This window comes from Oryza glaberrima, chromosome 11, assembly GCF_000147395.1.
Source record: "Oryza glaberrima chromosome 11, OglaRS2, whole genome shotgun sequence".
NCBI lineage: Eukaryota > Viridiplantae > Streptophyta > Magnoliopsida > Poales > Poaceae > Oryza > Oryza glaberrima.
The window spans coordinates 10,543,841-10,564,800 of record NC_068336.1 but is presented as its reverse complement, the minus strand read 5'-3'; the positions used below and the strand labels follow the sequence as shown (position 1 = coordinate 10,564,800).

Here is a 20,960-nt window from a genome sequence, read left to right as displayed (position 1 = left end):
GCCTGGAGAGCCAAACAAAAGATTATTGAGATGAGGTATGGCACATTTGAAGCTTCTTATGATAATTTGCCTTGTTTGTTAGCCACCATTGCCCAGAGGAATAATAATACTTACTATGACCTACATACATTTACATCGGTTGATGATCGAACAAAGAGTGTGCTGCAAAGAGCCTTTTTCTCATTGGGTGCTTGCATCAATGCTTTTGTGCATTGTCGACCTGTTCTATGCATAGATGGAACTTTTTTAACAGGTAAATACCGAGGTCAGATATTGACAGCAATTGGGTGTGATGGGAACAACCAGGTTCTACCTATGGCTTTTGCATTTGTAGAGAGTGAGAACACTGAAAGCTGGTACTGGTTCCTAGAGAGAGTGCACATTGCAGTGGTGCGTATGAGGCCTAACGTTTGCCTTATACATGATCGTCATGCGGGCATGTTGCGGGCTATTGACTACTTGCAGAACGGTTGGGATGAGAAGGGACTTCCAGCTAAGTGGCCTGATGTTCGGAGTTGGTGGTGCATGCGTCACATGGGTGCAAATTTCTACAAGCAATTCAAGAACAAGCATCTTATGGAACTCTTTAAGAGGCTCTGTGCACAGAACCAAGAGAAGAAATTTAATGAGTTGACAACGAAGCAAACAGACGAGCAATCTCGCAGACCACAAATTGAAGGTGACGAGCCTCCCATACCTCTTGGTGCATTACATGATGACCCACCAACAATGAGAAGGAGGTCGGGGTCGTCCATCAGAAATTTCACTCAGTGGATTGAGAATGAGCCTAAGGAGAAGTGGTCTCTATTGTTCGACACCGATGGATCTCGGTATGGCATAATTTGGCAGAGGTGTACAACTGGGTAATGCGAGGAGTTCGGGTACTTCCATTGGTTGCTATTGTTGAATTCATCCTTCACGGCACGCAAGCCTACTTTAGGGATCGATACAAAAAAATTGGTCCATCCATGGCAGATAACAACATAGTGTTTGGCAACGTAGTGACAAAGTACATGGAAGATAAAATCAAAAAGGCACGGAGACATAGAGTTGTTGCTCAAGGCACACAAGTGCATCGGTATGAAATAATGTGTGTTGATAGGAGCAGGCGTGGTATCTATCGCAAGCAAGCTGTGCAGGAATGTGTCTTGAAGGCGGATGGTGGATGTACCTGCAGTTGTATGAAGCCGAAGCTTCATCACCTTCCTTGCTCACACGTTCTTGCTGCTGCCGGTGATTGTGGCATATCTCCCAATGTGTACGTCTCAAATTATTTCAGGAAAGAAGCAATCTTTCATACATGGAGTGAGGAGATATATGGGTTCGGGATCTCAGGATCTTACACAACGCCGAGTGCCCAAGTTTTTTATATTCCAGATCCATCTAAGTTAAGGGTGAAAAAGGGTCGACGCCAAACTAGACGCATCAGAAATGATATGGATGAGTCAGAAGCAGGTGGGAGGACTTTACGCTGCAGCAAGTGTGATCTGCGCAGCCATACTTACAAGAAATGCCCGAAGAATGCAGAAGTTCCAAGCGGCGCAGATGCTAGTCCATCTGGACAGTCAAGTGATGGTAGGCGACCACCTGGTGAAGGAACAACAAGCAGGCGCGCAAGGCCAAGGCGTTGTCGCGCAGCAGGCGATTCCATGGTGTAATAATGCTATCGATTTAGGAAATAAAATGCTATTGTGATGTGATGAGTGTTCGGACTAAATACTTCTATCGTGTAATTTCAATTGAATGTTGTTGTAATGAGTACCTCCGACTATTGTTGTATTAGTAGTATTGCGAATTACTCGTTGTTGTATCATAATGTTATCGTGATGAGTGTTCGGACTAAGTACTCATATCGTGTAACTGCAGTTATTGTTGTAATCAGAAATATTCGGTGTTGTGACACTTTTGTTTGTTTGTACTCTTGTTTAATATGTGTTAGTAATTCGCTTATGAACATTTATTACTTATGTTGAACTAATTATTTCTATGTTTCTGATCAATCTATTTGCTGCAGGTATGGCGTACGACACACCGGCGCTGTTGAACCATGGGATTGACAGGAACCACCGCTCGTTCCTGTCAACAGTCGAGGGTGCACAGCTCGGCACCTTCCGTCCACGCACGTCGCGCGAGTGGTTGCGTGTCCACCCCCATCACGTTCCTTGGTATGCGTATGTTCACATTTCAACTCAACTTTGCTTTGTGTTGTACTTATGTTTAAAGTTTGCTCTATACAGGTTGCGTGCAGCAGGCCTTCTACCACTTTGTAGGCTTGTTGAGGCGGCGGCAGACGACCGTGACCCAGCGAAGCGGTGGGATGCAGACCGGTCACTCCTTGCCGCTCTGGTAGACCGCTGGAGACCTGAGACGCACACGTTCCACCTTCCCTGTGAGGAGATGGCTCCGACACTGCAGGACGTGTCGTACCTGCTTGGGCTACCGCTGGCCGGAGCACCAGTTGGTCCCGTGGACGGTGTTTTTGGGTGGAAGGAGGATATCACTGCGCGCTTCGAGCAGGTGATGCGCCTTCCACACCTAGGACCGGCCAACACCCTTCCTCCGTACTCTACTGTCGGGCCTAGCAAGGCTTGGTTGCTCCAGTTCACTGTAAGTAAATAAGTTGTTATTATCATACATGCTTATTTGCGGTCAACAGAGTGTTTTGTACTAACATTTCGTTCTTAATTATAGGCGGACCTTCTGCACCCTGACGCTGATGATTACTCGGTCCGACGCTCCCTTGAGGCGTACCTGTTGTGGTTGTTCGGGTGGGTGATGTTCACTAGCACCCACGGGCACGCTGTGGACTGCCGGCTGGTCCACTACGCACGGTCCATCGCGGATGCTCAGCCATAGGACGTGCCGCAGTGGAGCTGGGGTTCTGCCATGCTAGCAGCCACGTACCGTGCCCTCTGTGAGGCGTGCACGAAGACTGACGCGAGAGCGATCATCGCTGGTTGCCCTATGTTGCTTCAGCTTTGGGCAGCCGAGAGGTTTGCCATAGGTCGACCAGTGGTGGACAGCGCACCCTACGGGGTTGGTCGCAGCGCGCAGTGGCCAGAGGACGGTCCCACGATGGGGACTTACTGGTGTCGACGTGGGGTTAGTGCAACTTCACTGCGTCTCCAGTTTATCGGTCGTCTTCTTTTTTTATCATCACATAACATGTCTAATTCCGATCATGTTTATTGCAGCGTCGTTACACTCACGTCCAGGTGAGACGAGGTTACCCGGACTTCGTGTTTGAGTTTGACCGTCTCCAGCCGAGCGACGTCATCTGGGAGCCGTACACAGAAGAGGCCGTCGCTGCGAGAGCACCGCTAGGACTTTCGTCCTTGTGCACACGCGACCAGGCTTACTGGCTCACCATCCTGCCGATGGTGTTCGACATTTTCGTTGAGCCTCACTGCCCGCAGCGTGTGATGAGACAGTTCGGACTTAGGCAGGTATTTTCGGGCAACGTGCAGCCGACCGTCCTCCCTGCCGACCACTCGTGAGTTCGGATTGTTCATTTCAAAAATTTTATGGTAATTACTTCATCGAGCCATATAATTTACCTCTCTTCACAGGTTGACTCGACGGGGATAGCTAGCAGGCGCACTTTGAGCTCCACGTGTACAGCAGTACGTTGACGACTGGGTGTTAGCTACAGAGGAGGTGATCAACGAGCTCTTCCCACACACGGAGGAGAACTACCGTGACTACCTTCGCTGGTACCTTCCTCGCACTCGTGCGCGTGTGACCTTCACTCCAGACGCCCCAGAGCCGCACGCTGCCGCTGTCACGGTCGCGTATCCCACGCACCGTGACCAAGACTACTTCGTGGGGGTACGTCGAATTTGTATTAGTTTTTACAATTATTTCATTTTTCTTGCATAATATAGGACAATTACTGAATTTCAAATTTCCATCTTGCATAGGCCGATGCCGCACGGGATATCAGTGTCGATATCACCGCAGTCCAAGTGAGGTTGAACAGAGGTTTGCACTTGACTGACGTTGAGCAGAGGGTGACCTTCAACCGGATGCAGGAGAAGATGCGTGCGGTCATGCGCGTCTTCTCCTGTCGCAGCGCCGTGGACGTTGTACCTCCAGCTGGTCCGGTACAACCACGGCCTCGCGCGCCTACCGTCGGAGCACGACCTCGACCTACGGCACCTGTTTCGTACGGTACTGCTCAGCCCAGAGGTTTCTTAAGTTTTGTTTCTGTTTTTGTACAAAAACATCACCCCGTCGTAACTTGATGTTCCATCCTCGCAGGACCTCGTTTGCCTTCGAGCGCCCCTAGCTTCGGAGCAGTGCGACCTACAGCACCGGTTTCGCACGGTACAGTTCAGCCCAGAGGTTAGTTCATTTTTGTTTCAGCTTTTGCACGAATATGTCACCATGTTTTAACTACACGTTTCCTCATCGCAGGACCTCGTCTGCCTTCGAGCGCGTTCGCAGCCACGACCGGCGCTTCCGTGATCTCCGCAGGGGCATTCGCCAGCACTTCCAGCGCGTTCGCCACCTCTTCGGGCGCGTTCGCCAGCTCTTCCTCTCACGGAGCGTCGATCCCTCGCCCACACGGTACTTTAATTTTTATTAATACTATTAAATACCTGTATGAAACTGATGGTCCTTGTCCAGCAGGATTTGCAGCCGGGATCTTCGGTACTGGGGCATCTTCGTCTCACGCCGGTAGGATTGGTCCTACTAGCCAGTTCTACAACAACGACTTGCACGGTGCACACCACCACGACGTACTAGGCTCCTCTCAGCTTGGAGGAGCTCCAGAGGCGCACACTCAGGAGCAGCCAGAGGTCACACCTGTACAGGCAGGACGGGTTGGCCGTGCCATACCCCCGGACCAACTCACGTACTCCCAGGGGCATGTTAGGGCGCAGGGTAGGAGGGACAGGGGTAAGAGGCCTCGTCAGTAGTGTTCTACCTCTTCAGTCCTTATGTGACCGTTTCTTTTGGCTTACAAACTTGTAAAGCAGTACTACTTTTGCTATTACTACTGCAGTACTACTTGTGTTTGTCTCGTCTACATAGTTCTTTTCATTCATATGGTGCTAGAACAACTTATGCTCACGACAACACACTTTCGGCGCTTCACGGTAGTGTCAGATCCAGTAGCGCGCACAGTCCGCAACAGCACACATGAAAAGCGGCAGCTCGAGTAGTCACTATCAACTTTCGGCACTGCCTGCTGACATAAAGTGAATCATGCCTGTGCGTGCTCGTCTTGTCACATCTAATGAATAATGTATCTCATTGAGTTCACATATATTGCACTAAAAACGACGTTATATAATTGACAATCTGAAGGCAACCTCTTCATATCTTCTTTCCCACTACCACACAACTAACGAAAATGGAAGCGTCATTCCTTGAGCGTCTCAACTGGCGAAGCGATCCTTTTGCTGGTTGGTTTCCACCATGGTGTGACCGTCCTTTGTGCGATTGTGGGGATGGATGCATACTCAAGTCTTCCCTCATGATACAAACTCGGGGCAAGAGATTCTTCCAATGCGCGAACTTTGATCAGGTATGCTTCATCTATTCGAAGTTCAAATGGATAAAAAAACTAACTTCTTCGTACACAATTGTAACATCTTACGCAGACATATCGTCCAATGTGCAACTTCATCGAGTGGGTAGACATGGAGAACCCACAAAACGACGGAACACGTGCATACCCACGTAGTGAAACAAGATCGGACTACCTAAGGCGGAAGGATGAGCATGAACGTCGAATTGCTGCTGAGGCTTTATAATGGCAGGTAAATCCCCTAGGACTCCCCACGTCGCGTGAGCGTCCGGAGTGTCGTTGTGGTGACCGTTGTCAGGTCATAAGGTCCGTAAGGCACCGAACTCGAGGACAAAGGTGTTTCGTGTGTCCAAACATTGTCGACGATGATTTCGTGGTAATTACAACTATTCTTTTCATCACTCCTCAGTACTATCATTAACTTAACTATCCCAAAATGGATGTACATAGGAGGATGTAAGGAAATGTCAATTCGTACAATGGATTGACACAGTCAGAGTTACTTCAAGTGGCGGGCCGATAACGCAACCTGAACCGACCATACAGTTCATTCATGCTTGGATGGAGTACGAACGTTGGGTGGAAATTGCAAGCTTAGACTGGAGGAACAATCCATTAGGGTTACCTAAATGGTCCGAGCGTCCAAAGTGTGGGTGCAGAGATCGCTGCCAGGTGGCTACATCCTTTGCTGAACAAACATTTGGAAGGAGATATTTTGTCTGCCCAATGTAGACAACGATTTCGTTGTATGTCGAACCGTTTACAAAATCCGCTATGATTTGCACAAAATTACTACCCAAACTGAATAACATTACTATTTTTACAGGGCAATCCAAGGATGTGTGGATTTACTCGATGGATCGACAATGTCACTCCATCATATCATGGCCAAAACATAACAGAGTCAGAAACACAAGTAGAGTATCAACGATTGAAGGCCCACGAGAATGCAATGCATTCTGACCGACCTAGAAGGGGCCGATAGGTTACCGCATGCTTGATTCGTCGGGATCGACAAATTTGTACCGTGTATCGATGGCACTTCTTATCTATCTTATCATTACAATGTTTAATTATGGTGGTGAATTTTTGTATGCATAAGACTAAGGGCCTATTTGAATTGCTACCAAAAACATGCCCTACCAATATTTTGGTAATTTGAATAGTACTTGTGTTTGATTTCGATTGAAGCCTATTCATTGGTAATACCTAATCTAGATTTGAGATTATGTAGAACATTCTTCACTACAATTTTACATTTTGGCAGCAAACCAAATATGATCAAATGCAATTTTACCTTACCAAAGATTTGGTAGTGCCAAAACTTGCTTATATTTTGGCACTAACAAAATATTTGTACGGTGACATTCCAAATAGGCCCTAAAAAATAATAAATTGTATTTTACCAGTCTTGGAGATTTTAATCTTGTATAGTTTTCAATATAAAAAGATTTGATAACTATTGATATTTATAAAAAAATTTATTTCTCAAATAAAGCATAGTATAAAATCGCCCTCCCCCAGGGCGGCAAAGGGGCGCCTGCAAAATTCCAGGCCCCCCGCCGCCCATTTGCAAGCGGCCCCCCGCACAGTACAAAATCGCCCTATTGGAGGGCGGCAAGGGGGCCGCCTGCAAATTTCCATGCCCCCTCACCGCCCATTTGCAGGCTGCCCCCGCACAGTACAAAATCGCCCTAGCGGAGGGCGGCAAGGGGGCCGCCTGCAAATTTCGTTGACGGCCGTCGCCCGAGAGAGAACGGCCGTCTGCCACGTCACTTTCGCCGCCCTCTGGGATGGCGATTTTTAAAAATCGCCCTCCCAGAGGGCGGTAGGCGACTACTTCTGTCAATTTTCAAAATGGAAAATTATTTTTGTAAAACTTTTAATAAAAAAATTAAAAATAAAAAAATTCACGTACACTATTTGACAAAAAGAAAATATGTACGTACCCAGTCACATACGAAAAATATAGAGAAAAAAACACACACACGTACGTACCCCGGAAAAAGAAAAAAACATAACATGTACTCCCTCCATTTCACAATCTCCATTTCACAATGTAAAACTTTCTAGCATTACCTATATACATATAGATGTTAATAAATCTAAACACATATATATATATCTAGATTCATTAACATCTAAATAAATATGAGCAATGCTAAAAAGTCTTACATTGTGAAACGGAGGAGGTATACTATTAGACCTGCGTTTTGAAAATAAAAAAACCCAGTTATAAATAGCACTCTCAAAAATTACTCACTCCATACTGTAAAAAAAACTAATATATCAAAATGAGGTTAGTAAATTTATTATGTATTATTTTTTCTTTATTTATATATTATTAGGAATTAAATATCAAATATATTATTTTTACATCGTGTCGTTGTCATTTATCTCCTACTTTAAACTTCGTTCGATCAAAGCTTATTGGGTGAGTTTATTTAGGCACTCGGAATAATGCAAGTCATTAGCACAGGTTTAATTGAGTATTAAATATTAAAAAGCGAAAATAAATTTAGTTGATCTTTCTAAAAAAACTTTTATATAAAAAGTATTTGCAAAACATGCACCATATAATATACTGTTTAGCAATTTCGGGAAACATGTTTAGCAATTTCGGGAAACATGTTAAATATAAATAAGAGAGTAGCCAATCCGATAAGCACTTTAGAACACAGTCTTAAATTTGTTACTTAGGGTACTAAACATATGTCCTCACTTATCTCCATATATAATTCTATATACAAACCATTGTCCACAAATCACTAAATAATATTACTTACGAGATATCCATGCACAATGCACCGAACGATAGCTGATATATGAGCACGTGTGTCATCCAGCACCGAAGATAAAGGGTGATACTAAGTGCGCAACCATCAACAAATTATAGGTAAATAGAATATAAAAACAATATACTATAAACAAAGTTGACTACAAGTACATTACACCTATGAGTAATACTATTCCTACACTTCTACAGATACTCCTAAGATGCCACGTGATGCTCTAATAAATTAAAGAGAATCTATGAAAAATTATATAAAAAAAGTAAAATATTTATCCATCAGTTTACAATTAAATCAATGATCCATTATTTTCAACCATTAAATTAGATATTCTAAACTAATCCCTATGTGTTAAAAACTGTATATGCATATGTACACAACTCCTACGTAAGTATGTACATAAGAGATATAAAAAGAAAAAAAAAGAGTGTGTGTATATTATCCGTCCCATCTGGTAGTTTTCTCTTTCTTTCCAGCTCTAAGATTTTCCCAAATTGAAGATATATAAATGTAGCAACTACTCCTATTGAGGTGGTAAAACAAGCCATGCCATATGCAACTGCCTTACGCCACCCTTTGCTCCACTCTCTTCCCATCGATTTTCTCGAAAGTATTCTTTTTACTAATGTAACATCCCGGCCTAGGGCTTAATAGGATTAATAGAATACTCATATCAACAAGTTGCAACTTCTTTTCCGGAAGCCAATCTCCAAAGAACTCCAGGGTTAAGCGTGCTTGGCCTGGAGCAATTTGGGATGGGTGACCGACCGGGAAATTCTTCCCGGGTGCACACGTGAGGACAAAGTGTGGAGCAATTTGGGATGGGTGACCGATCGGGAAATTCTTCCCGGGTGCACACGTGAGGACAAAGTGTGCAGAAAAGACATGTGTTGGTCTGTGAGGGCAGTCTATGACCTATGAAAGCTATCAGATGTAAGTGAGCCCGGCCTGGGGGAAGGCGGGACGTTACAAAATGGTATCAGAGCCGACTCAAAATGGTATCAGAGCCGACTCTCACGGTTTCACGAGTGCGTGTGTCGCAGTTGCGCAGGCATGGTGCGCATGGCTGGTGTAGACCGGGAGTGGTTACACAACATGGCACATGCGCTGGCACTGGACACATGGACGTGGCCAAGAGGGGACGTTCCTGGCCTGAGGGCCTAGGGCTTAATAGGATTAATAGAATACTCATATCAACAAGTTGCAACTTCTTTTCCGGAAGCCAATCTCCAAAGAACTCCAGGGTTAAGCGTGCTTGGCCTGGAGCAATTTGGGATGGGTGACCGACCGGGAAATTCTTCCCGGGTGCACACGAGTGAGGACAAAGTGTGCAGAAAGACATGTGTTGGTCTGTGAGGGCAGTCTATGACCTATGAAAGCTATCAGATGTAAGTGGGCCAGGGTGAGGGCAGTCTATGACCTATGAAAGCTATCAGATGTAAGTGGGCCCGGCCTGGGGGAAGGCGGGACGTTACAACTAATAATTTAAAAGACAATCATGTTAACTCATATAAATATGTGCAGAAGCACACTTGGAGTACACATGGGTACATCCTATCCCTATGTTAGAAAAAATTTTGTCCAAAAAAAAAAAGAAAAAACAAACGTATGTACGAGAGACTACTATTCCCCCCTCCCAAAAAAAACATACACGTAGCTACATTATATCTATTTTTTTGTTGTTCTCATCCAAATAGTGTTAACAAATTAGCACAAATTCCAACGTATATTAAACCCCTATCAGATGTAAGTGGGCCCGGCCTGGGGGAAGGCGGGACGTTACAACTAATAATTTAAAAGACAATCATGTTAACTCATATAAATATGTGCAGAAGCACACTTGGAGTACACATGGGTACATCCTATCCCTATGTTAGAAAAAATTTTGTCCAAAAAAAAAAGAAAAAACAAACATATGTACGAGAGACTACTATTCCCCCCTCCCAAAAAAAACATACACGTAACTACATTATATCTATTTTTTTTGTTGTTCTCATCCAAATAGTGTTAACAAATTAGCACAAATTCCAACGTATATTAAACCCTACATACATGCATAGGTGAATTAGATGTATAATACAAGTAAAAAAATATCAAAACCATATGTGTTAGCAAATGATCATCGCGAGAGCATGTATTTTTTACGTGATCCTCGCCACTGAAGCTATTAGATAGTCGAATGATCAACCGTGCTAATCTTTTTTAAACAACATGTCTTTACTACTAAAATTTAGTACCATTGATTAACATCATTAACACATTATGTCTACTCTATACATAAATCAACTCAAGACACAAAAAAAAAACCTTTTTTTCATTACCTCCATCTTCTTTCACTCATTCCCTAAAGGGTGCCGAGCATGGATCTCAATTGGCTATGTTGTAGTAAACTATGCAGGAGTATGCATTATTCGGTTGAGGTGGTCTGATTTTACAGGTTACCGTTAAAAATAGAGCTTAACTGGCTTGAGGAGCACGACTATATTAATACGAGACCATGAATTAAGGCATTAGAGGAAAACCCTTAACAGCTATAGTCGGCTTCACCCGATTGTTAGAGAGGCATTCTTATATAAGTTTAACGGTTTTATCCTATTAATTGATAGAAGCAGTATTTTTAAATATTTATATATAGATTTGGACACATGTGACACATAGGCACTTGGGTATGATGTGGAGATTTAACTTTTTCTGGCATTAATGGTGTATTGGGTTTACTTTTAGGTATAACTGCAATTCTATCTATTAAAAAGATACTCATATTTCAAGACAATAATAATAAGTAGGGATGATAGGCGAATTTACATATATCCGGAACAAAGTGATTTTTTGTTTGGATATAATACACATTCTTATCATTTAGTATATCAAAATCTATGATCTATTTCTTATAGTGAATATAGTGAGATAGGGCTTCTTTTAATATTCTTTTTATAGACAATAAATAAATTGCCCGCACATGTGCGCGGGCTTCCTTCCTAGTTATATAAATTAAAGATGATTTTATACTCATCGTATTTTCATCCGTTGTCCTTTCATTTTAACAAACCGTCCTATTCCAATTTAGATCTGTTTTTAGCGTTGTGACCATATTTACGTTTTCCTTTTTATATCCACATCCAATATGTTTTTGCACATATGGGCCTAAAATTGTAAAAGGTCCAAAATATTGCCCATCTGTTGACGCGAGGCTGTCTCGGTGAAAAACATTGCCCATCTTCTAAGCATATGTCACATACTATTTATTTCAGATTTGTTTGCGTTTATTTCAATAATTTTGCACACATGCAAATGCAAAACATACTAAATTTTGTATGGGCGGCTTTCATGCATGTCCGTTTATTTTGTGAAAGATTCATCTAAGCATGGTTCTTTTTAACGTCATTTTTCAACATATGATTTCGTTCGGCTATTTAGGATTAAGTGATTTATATTATTAAAACTGAAGTTGTTTACACTGATAGTTTTGGTACGTCGTCCGTATTTAAGTTGGTTTTAAAATTCGTTCGCTTTTAAAAATAGAAGGGCATCAGATTGGATATCAATCTCAAAATAAAAATCCCATATACTTTTTAGACAAAAAAATATATCTAACAATAATACGATTAAAATTAGACTTCACCCGTTGCAACGCACGGGCTTTTTTTCTAGTAAAAACAAAAAAAAATGTGAGACCCATATATCATTCACACAAAAAATGCATTGTGGGACCCACTAACACGTCGACCCCACATGTCAACCATTACTCTTCTCCTCCTCTCTCTACACCTATCTAACTCTCTCCTCCCGTCCTCCCAATAGCCGAGATGAAGGGCCGACGACGGACGAGGAGAACCAAAGGCGCGCGTGGCCCTCGTTGGCAGCAGCGGCGCTCGCAAGCAACGGATGGGGAGTAGACTGGCGGAGAGGACGGCGGCGGCGGGGGGGGGGGGGGAGACAGGAAGGGGGTGGCGGTTGGCGGAGAGAGGAACGTGGTGGCTGACGGCGACGATGCTCCCTGGGTAGCGACAGTGTCCCCACGGCGAAGACGGCGGCCGGTCGTCGGGACGGAGAAGGGCACGGAGCTCGGACGATGGAGACGCGCTCGGTCGGTCGAGAGAGGCGGCAGGGATCCGAGGAGACGCTACTCTCCCTAGGCGACAGTCAGGTCCCCACAGTGGCGCCGGTTGGCGAGCTTGCCCGCTCGTCGGAGGAACGCCTTCTCCGCCCTACCGTGGCCACTGCGCCGCCGTTCCCGACCGCTGTCCCCACCGCCACCACCGCCGCCGCTCTAGCCAATGTGAAGAGAAAGGCCGAGGGAGGGAAAGATAAGGGAGAGAGTGAGGGAGGGAGGAGGAAGAAGGGAAGGGGAGGGAGGATGACATGTGGGTCCCACAATATATTTGGTGTGAATGACATATGAGTCACACATATTTTTTTATTTTTGCTTTTTATTTTAATGCCACATAGAACAAAGACCCAGTCAAGACCACCATGTAGGCGCCACGTCAGCCAAAACCACCAAGAAACATTGATTGCACTGGTTTTGATAGTTGAAGGAGTCTATATACCCGTTTTTGTGGTTGGAGGGCATGATTCATACTCGAGCGATAGTTGAAGGAGTCGAAGTATACTTTTTCCCAACCCAGAATTTTCAAAGTCATTTTTCAAAGGAACAAGTTTACTTTAGGTTCTACTTGACGTGGAATTTGTCCTTTAACCGTAATAATATATATAGGTCCCCAAGCAGTACCAGTTAAGGATGGAATTCAAACTAAATGTCTAGATGAGAGACCTAAAGTGAACTTATTCCTTTAAGGAAACTAGTAATCGTGCACGTGCAATCCACGTTTCCCACAATACATAAACGTCCTCAAAGTTTAATGCATTGATTTTCCAACAATATGCATATCACACCGCACATACAAAGTACTGAAAGTATAAAAAGAGTAAAGTGCAACTTGTAGGGTTGTGTCATCTAGGTCCCTAAACTCTCAAAATGCAGGTACAGATCCTATAACTTGTCAAAGTGTATCATCTAGGTCCCAAATCAACATAGCCCCTCTAGGATCCTATGTGCCGATGATGTGTCTTGCCACATAGTCAAAATAATGCCACATCATTTCTGCGTGGCATGCCACATCATTTCTGCGTGGCATGCCACATCAAGCCACATAGGATCCTGAAGGAGTTGTAGCGATTTAGGACCTAGATGATATACTATAACAAGTTATGGGACTTGGATATGCATTTTGAGAGTTTAGAGACCTAGATGACACACCCCTACAAGTTTAAGGACCGCCCGTGCACTTTACTCTATAAAAAATGTCTCAAAATAGTACTTCAGTATATAACATTTACATGATCAATAGCAAGTGCTCAAAATAGTACTTCAGTATATAACATTTACATAATCAACAGCAAGTGCATATCTTCTATAGTGTGACCAGTAGAAGTTTATATGGTATGCAAACCATAGAGGTTTATATCTCAGTTACTCTTAGGACATTGTCTCATAATAGTACTCCAGTCAATTGTTATCGGAATAGTGCTCGACGTCGTTGTCTTAACTGAAGTGCAAAAAAGGAGATGTCGTGTGTGAACATGCTGGAAACATCTTAAAAATTGAAATGACAACTATGCATTTCTGGTATGGACTTACGGGGTATCCCATGAGCATGTCCATCATCCTAGCAGTTGGGCACTGGAAGGGATTTCACACTGCACATGTCCATCATCCTAGCAGTTACTGCCAAAAAATACTGCTCAATCTCGGCTTCTAGCTAACTTCCCAGCCATCCGAGGGTGACCCATCGTAATGCTGGTTTAAATTGATTTATGAAATCTGACTTCAACAGAAATACTGTAAAAAAAAGCCACATCCTGTTTCTGGAAAAAAAACTGAAGTATGTGTTGGAAGTAATGTGTGGATCAGTTGATTTTGTTGAAGGAATAACAATATTGGAAAAATACGGAGCACAATAAAACTTCAGATAGAAAACATGATAGAGAAAAAGGATTGCATTACATTGGCTGGCAAATGGAAGTGTAGCAGGAACTACTTCTAATATAATATGAAGTAATTGTTACTTGCACACATGGCAACACATTGTCCTTGACAGTCAAAGTGTTGGATCATGATCACTGCCTTCATTTGATCTCCAATCAAATTCAATATCCAGATAGTGTTTCCTTCACAACAAGCTGAAGCAATTAATCAAGGTCCCTTGATTAAAAAAAATGTTTGGATTGCGTAAAAATAAAAATTAGCATTCATGTCAAGAGATGCAGAATGATTAACACATTTGTATAAGCATTTTGTAGGCAATTTCCTGATATAGATGCTAATGTTATCCGTAAAGCAAATAATAATGTTGCTAAAATCAAATCATACCAGCACCCAAAATCAATTTGTTAGCAACAAAAAGGATTGATTAATCGATTTACTCCAATGGTTAGATAATTACATTCAGGCACAAATAGCTAAATCTTCAAACTACATATGTAATTCTGTGAGTTATATATTATATAAATATATTCACCGTAGGACTCTCATACAGTATTTACCTTAAGAAAACAGAAGATCAATGCTTTGTCCAGTGCAAAGCATCTCTTGCCAATACATTTTTTTTGTGTGTAGCTCCCTTGTCCTCTTCAAGGGTATGGCCAGATTCCAGCTAATTAAAGTACAAAGTTTTATCCTAGAGGAAAGCCAAACAATCATATGAGCAGCTGAAATTATGTTTCAGGAATTATGCAATCTAATATATATGCAGTCTAGATTAATTTAATATATGCTCCTAGGATATCAAAGAGCAGATTGATCAGATCTGTGACATACAAAGCCATAGAGCACATGGAGTGTGACATACCTATCAAACTCTCCAAAGAATGAGGATGGGAATCATGTCACTCCTCTGTGCTCTCCATCCTGCAAAAGTTTCATGAACTGGAACATGATATATTTGATTTCTATCCATGATAAATGGCATCAATCCAAGTAATATCACACTACTTTGGCACAATTTAATTTTTAACGAATTTTAAAACTATAAGTTGGAAGTGTAGCTAGCTAGTGTAGCAGCCATAAAGGCACATTCGCTGTATGATGCAGGAATTCCCTGACTGCCACAATCAGCACAGGTTTGAAAGTTGTTAACGTCACAAGTAGATGCTTGAAATACACCTCGCTAACCAACCAGACCAGTGGCCCAGGCGCTTCCTTGGAGATGGAGTAGGCAGGGGGCAGCGTCTTGGGTGACTAAGCAAGCCTGAATTTTCCGCTCTTACGGAGTACACGTATTTTCCCTGAGAACACAAGGGAACCTACAATAGCTTCAGACCTGTACCATAACACAACCAGGGGAGGAGATTAAATGCAAGAACATCGTCAAATCTACAATATTTACCAATTTGATTTTAACTTTTTCTGCAAATCTACAAACAAATGGTTGGGGTTACAGTACTCGGATTCATCCATACGAATCCAATTCCTAACCGTCAGATTTGCACTATGATCCAATCCCTAACCCTCGGATTTGCACCATTCACTACAAATTAAATTCACCAAAATGAAGGGGAGCTTGCAATACTTACATCGATGGGTTGGGATATGGTCGGCGGACTGGACGACAACGACCTAGTAGGGCACCTTCACTGCACGGGGGAGGATCCACACGCCGTCGCGGCGGGGGCATGCGAGGGGGCGTAGGAAAGCGCAGCGGCTGCCGTAGGGACTCGCGGGGTGTCATCGCGCGAGGGCGCACGCGGGGATAGCGCGGCGGCGGGCATCGGGGCGAGGATAGCGCTAGAGCAGGCGACGGCATTGTGATGGATGGGATCGGATGAATAGGTGATACTCGGATGGACGGTACGGATAAGTAGATATGCAAATGGACGCTAGGGATTGATCCGGGTGATTGGGCAGGTAGGATTGGAGGAGGCCAACTCCTTTTTATATTAGTATAGATATAGATGGTTTATAACTTCCGATCCAAATAGCTCTATTTTATTTGGAGAATATCAGAATAGTAGTAGGTAGCTTTTCAAGGTAAATTCTTTAAGAAAAACTGACAAGATGAAATTGCAGAAATTTTACGAGAACCTTTTCCTGTTCGAAATGTTTGGGCCATTGCGTAGTCATCATTGCCAGTCAGGTCCTTGACAAATGGTCTCGATTAACATGGTGCATATGCTAATGATCTCATTGTTTAATCACTCTAATGAGCACACAATGAGAGGGCTAACATATCTTAAAATTAACGAAGTAATCATGGGCGCCTTACTGTCAACGGATACATCGTCTAACACTGTAAAAATAATTAGCTATAAATATGAGCACACGTGTCTAAGCTAGGACTTTAATTCGAGTAGGCTGGTTTCACCAAAGGGACCTAATCAGGTCATCTATGATCACTTCACATAACGATCTCATTGTTGCGCTAATAAGCCCTATAAAGTGAAAAATAATAATTGATGGGTAAAATTTTTATATTCACATTCTTAACTATTTAAAAACCAATACTAAAACTAAACTATGACGAAAACCTCAAAAAATTTCTAAATTAAGTTGGAAAATTTAAATTTTGGTTACGACTAATAAGCCGAAAAGCAAACGATGGAACTGAAACTCTCAACTAGGCTGCATAAAAGTTTCCTCCATGTTGCCACACCTGACTATCCTACCTAGCAATCGCATTATTAGGCATGTATAAAATGTAGAGTCAGGTATAGTCTTAGTTAATACATATCACTTAGAAACTATACTCCTATAATAATTGAGATAACAAAAACTCTTAACCATTAATGCACCAAAATATTTTTTACTACACTTCTTTCTTTTTCTCCACGCCCATACAACAAAATTTTCTTTAACAAATGTTAGGAGTCAACTTCGAACCATTGTCATGCGTAGCAACCACCCCCTATCTCTCTCTTCCATGTTATATATTTTACTTACGTGGCAACGAATAGAGACCGTTATTACACACCGTTATACGTGCCCTTAGTTAGCCAATTTTAATTCTGAAATCCCATGAGATCCAACACCCTAAATACTTGGGACGTTCAACTTTCACATGAGACGAAGTTTTCAAAATTTTGAACTATCGAATCAATACTGAAAAGAACCAACAGATCGATAATCCGTTGGAGCATGGTGACAAACACCCTTGATCACGGACACGTTGCTTTTGTTGTGAAAAAAATGCGCCGCCCACATGGAGAGGGATTATATTCCAGGAGTCATGGAAAGGAGGTTGTGACTTGTGAGAGTTGAACTGAGCTGAACCAAGCAAATTTGCCATTTGCTCCGGCCTCTGGTTTCTTGAGCAAACAAGCCTTAATTATATGCCCACACAAGTGATCAAATGTAACGTAAATACGCCAAGATTTTATACTCCTACGTCATGACCTCAATCATGTACGAATCATTGTCTCTTTGTGTGCTTTGCAAAGCTGAAATTGATTTTGAATTTCAGAATGTATTTATTTTAGGGGTTCTTTTGCCACTCTCACTACCAAAGCTCTCTTTTCACGATTTTTTTTTAAGATAATGAGCTCTCTTTTCACGATGGATAAGAAAAGAGAGTAAAATTCAATTCTTCTAAAATTATTCTTAAAAGTCGAAATTTAGAATTTTAAAATAGTTTTAGCTTTTAAGAAAAAGCTGATCAGACAAGTAGGAATTAATCTTTTTTTCATATAATACCTAATAGAATCCCATGAATATTCTTTCCTTGATGATATATCAATCTGGAATTCTGGATGCATTTCTTACATGTTCTCTTTCAAAAGATATACACTGCAAAGTATAGACTGATCTATAACGACACAATACATGTTGTATAATCTTATACACACAACACAAGCAGAGTATTCAGTACACATCGATCCTCATTAATTTGGTCACCTCATCAAACTTAAGCTACTTACGCTGCATGCCCCTTCTGTATGCTCTGCACCAACGAGGTCGCCGACGAGGCCGTCCCGACCACGGCGAGGACGACGCCGGCGGCGATCATCGCCGCGTTGAGCGCGACGGCGGGCCGCGACACCCGCCCCCACCGGATCTTGAGGTAGAACGCGCAGGGGAAGATGATCGAGATGGCCACGCTGACGAGCGACCCGGTGAGGCTGAGCACGTACTGGAAGTACGGCACGGAGAGCGCCAGCGCCAGGATGAGCAGCAGTGCCGCCGAGCCGACGCCGCCGCGGACGAGCGTGCGCGCGCGCGGCGACATGGCCGCCGGCAGGTGGCGCTCGAGCTGGATGGCGAAGGGCGCGAACTCGAGCGCGTACTTGGTGACCGGCGTGAGCACGGTCGCCCAGAGCGCGATCCTGGTGACGGCGAGCCCCGGCGGCATGCTGAGCGTGATCTGGGAGCTGACGCTCGGGCCGAACATGCTCGCGCCGACGAACGCCAGCGCCGTGTACAGCGCGGTGACCACGGCGAAGCTCGCGACGGACACCCTGGTGAACGCCGAGGGGTCCTTCATGGCGGCGTGGATGTTGGGGAACACGATGTGCCCCGCGTAGCTGAACATGTACAGCCCGGACACCGCCGGGATCCGCTCCAGCCGCAGCGCCGGGATGTACCCCCCGAGGCCGACGCCGCCGAACGCCGCCGCGCAGACGACGGTGCCGAAGATGAGCAGCGACATGACGATGCCGGCGAAGGACAGGAAGGAGATGGTCGACAGGTCCCTGAGCCACAGGCTGGGGAGCGCCACCAGCACGGCGGCGACGGTGAGCAGCTGCGTGGCGGTGAGGCGCACCCACGGCAGGTGGAGGTGGGAGGCGGCGCCGGCGAAGACGAGCGGGAGGTTGTCGCTGAGGGAGATGGTGTAGGAGACGAGCGCGAAGAAGATCTCGAGGTAGATGAAGGCGGAGGCGACCACGCGGCCCTTGCCGCCGAACGCGCGCTCGCCGATGTCCTGGTACGTCTTGGAGGCCGGGTCGTCGTCAAGGCACTTGCCGATGAGGTGCGCCGTGTACGCGCACATCACGCCGAGGCCGACGAGGAGGAACACGGACGCCCACCCGCCGTTCTCCAGCGCGTACGGAGTCGACAGCTGCCCAAGTCCTGCAAAATATTATGAATATATATCATTATTAAAACCTATTAATTTTTCGAGATATTATCATTTTGATGTGAATTATGACATCGATATTGACATAAAAAATTAGGAGCTTAGAATTCTGATAAGTAGCTTACGAGTATAATTAATGCTAATTAAAATATTAAATTGGAGTTTGAGAATATAGAGAAATAATTTGGATTATACGAAGCTGAAGATTTTTGGGTGGCCAGAAACTTGTACCTATGAGCATTCCGACCATGTTGATGACGGAGTGGGCGAAGGAGCTGGTCGGCTTGCCATGGTGAACGGCCTCCACAGCCGCGACCCTCCCGGCAGCCGCGGCCTCCGTATGTTCCTCGCCGCACTTGCACGGCTTGCCGGCCTCGACGTCGACGCAAGCGGCGTCCCCGCCGCCGCCGCAGCGCCTGGCCGCGGTGAGCCGCTGCAGCGCGAGCTGCGCGCCGTGGACGCTCTCGCTCGCCACCTGCTTCGGCTTGGCGCACAGCGACAGCCCGCACCACCACCCGCTCGCCGCCATTGTTCGCTAGCTGCCGGAGTGTGCGAGCTGGAGCTTGTTGCTGCTACGAACTAGAGGTAGCTTGTTTAGGCTTTGGCTCTTGCTGCATAGGGATGCCAAGTTCGTGCCTATTTATAGTGTGCTGGAGACTGGAGTACGTTGCAGGAGGCTGCAGGGCAAGTTGGGAGGAGGTCAGGAGGGAAGATGTAATCCATGAGTGACAATGATGCCACTAGCTAGTGGTTTCAGGATTTGGGAGCATACACAACTACACAAGTACTCACTCTGGATTCAGTGTAATTGGTGGTTACTACTACTCCGTAGTTGGTTAGTTTGGTTTTCACGGCCAGCATATATCCACATCGATCCCATCCCTCTTCCGTTGAACACGTACGTCATACTTATGATGTTTCATTAACCTCAACCTTAGTGCATTTGCTAGGGTTTAAATCTTACTGCTTAACGGATCAGTGACCGGTCTATGTGTAAATATAAGCATGTCTTAGGCTACGTTCGGTTCGGCTCAACGGCTGAGATGCTTTCCCCTTTTTTTATGAGAATGTTTCCTAAAATGTTAAATGGTGTTTTTTTTAAAAAAGATCTAGATAAAAGTTACTAAAAAGATGAAATAAATAAAATTTTCAATTAATTATATGTTTATGGCTTGTTTTATTTCACGTGTTGCTGAATCTCATATTATCCTCTCATTGTCTTGTATATGCTCTAAGCGGTTGCGAGGGAGAGGGACGATAAAGGACGGACCGTATCTTGGTGTGGTTAATTGGTGAGTCGATGATGGTACCACTAAAACAACATTAAGGGAGATGGTTTGCGGCGTGGTTAATCAGTAGGATGGGTAGGTTGAAATATTACAAAGGGAACCTTGTTGAGAATATAGGCATATAATGATTTAATATATTCCATACATAAATCATGACATTACAGATGTATACTAGTATTAACGCATCATTAGATCTACACATATAAACTAAGCAGTAAAATATGAACAGATCAAATATGCGCAACATGTCGAACACGTACCGAGGTGGCGGAAA

At 44.1% G+C, this 20,960-nt stretch overlaps 1 protein-coding gene and 1 long non-coding RNA gene across 6 annotated transcripts; both read right to left on the bottom strand.

Annotated features, from left to right (window-relative positions):
• Positions 1–12,647: 12,647 nt before the first annotated feature.
• On the bottom strand, positions 12,648–16,152 carry LOC127753836 (uncharacterized). Of its 5 annotated transcripts, none has more exons than XR_008012715.1 (6): positions 15,904–16,151; positions 15,180–15,650; positions 14,875–15,008; positions 14,336–14,511; positions 13,970–14,196; positions 12,650–13,877 (listed from the first exon to the last, which is right to left on the bottom strand). It is a non-coding gene; the product is annotated as an uncharacterized LOC127753836 (long non-coding RNA). The 5 variants fall into 5 exon arrangements; XR_008012713.1 differs by having other exon boundaries at positions 13,970–14,208; positions 15,904–16,150; XR_008012714.1 differs by having other exon boundaries at positions 13,970–14,511; positions 15,180–15,238; positions 15,494–15,650; positions 15,904–16,150.
• Positions 16,153–18,041: 1,889 nt separating this feature from the next.
• LOC127755312 (amino acid transporter AVT1H) lies at positions 18,042–19,987 on the bottom strand. Its single transcript, XM_052280966.1, has 2 exons — positions 19,629–19,987; positions 18,042–19,390 (listed from the first exon to the last, which is right to left on the bottom strand). The coding sequence occupies exons 1-2, from the start codon at positions 19,924–19,926 to the stop codon at positions 18,237–18,239; spliced, it is 1,452 nt and encodes a 483-aa protein (XP_052136926.1). The 5' UTR covers positions 19,927–19,987; the 3' UTR covers positions 18,042–18,236.
• Positions 19,988–20,960: the final 973 nt, after the last annotated feature.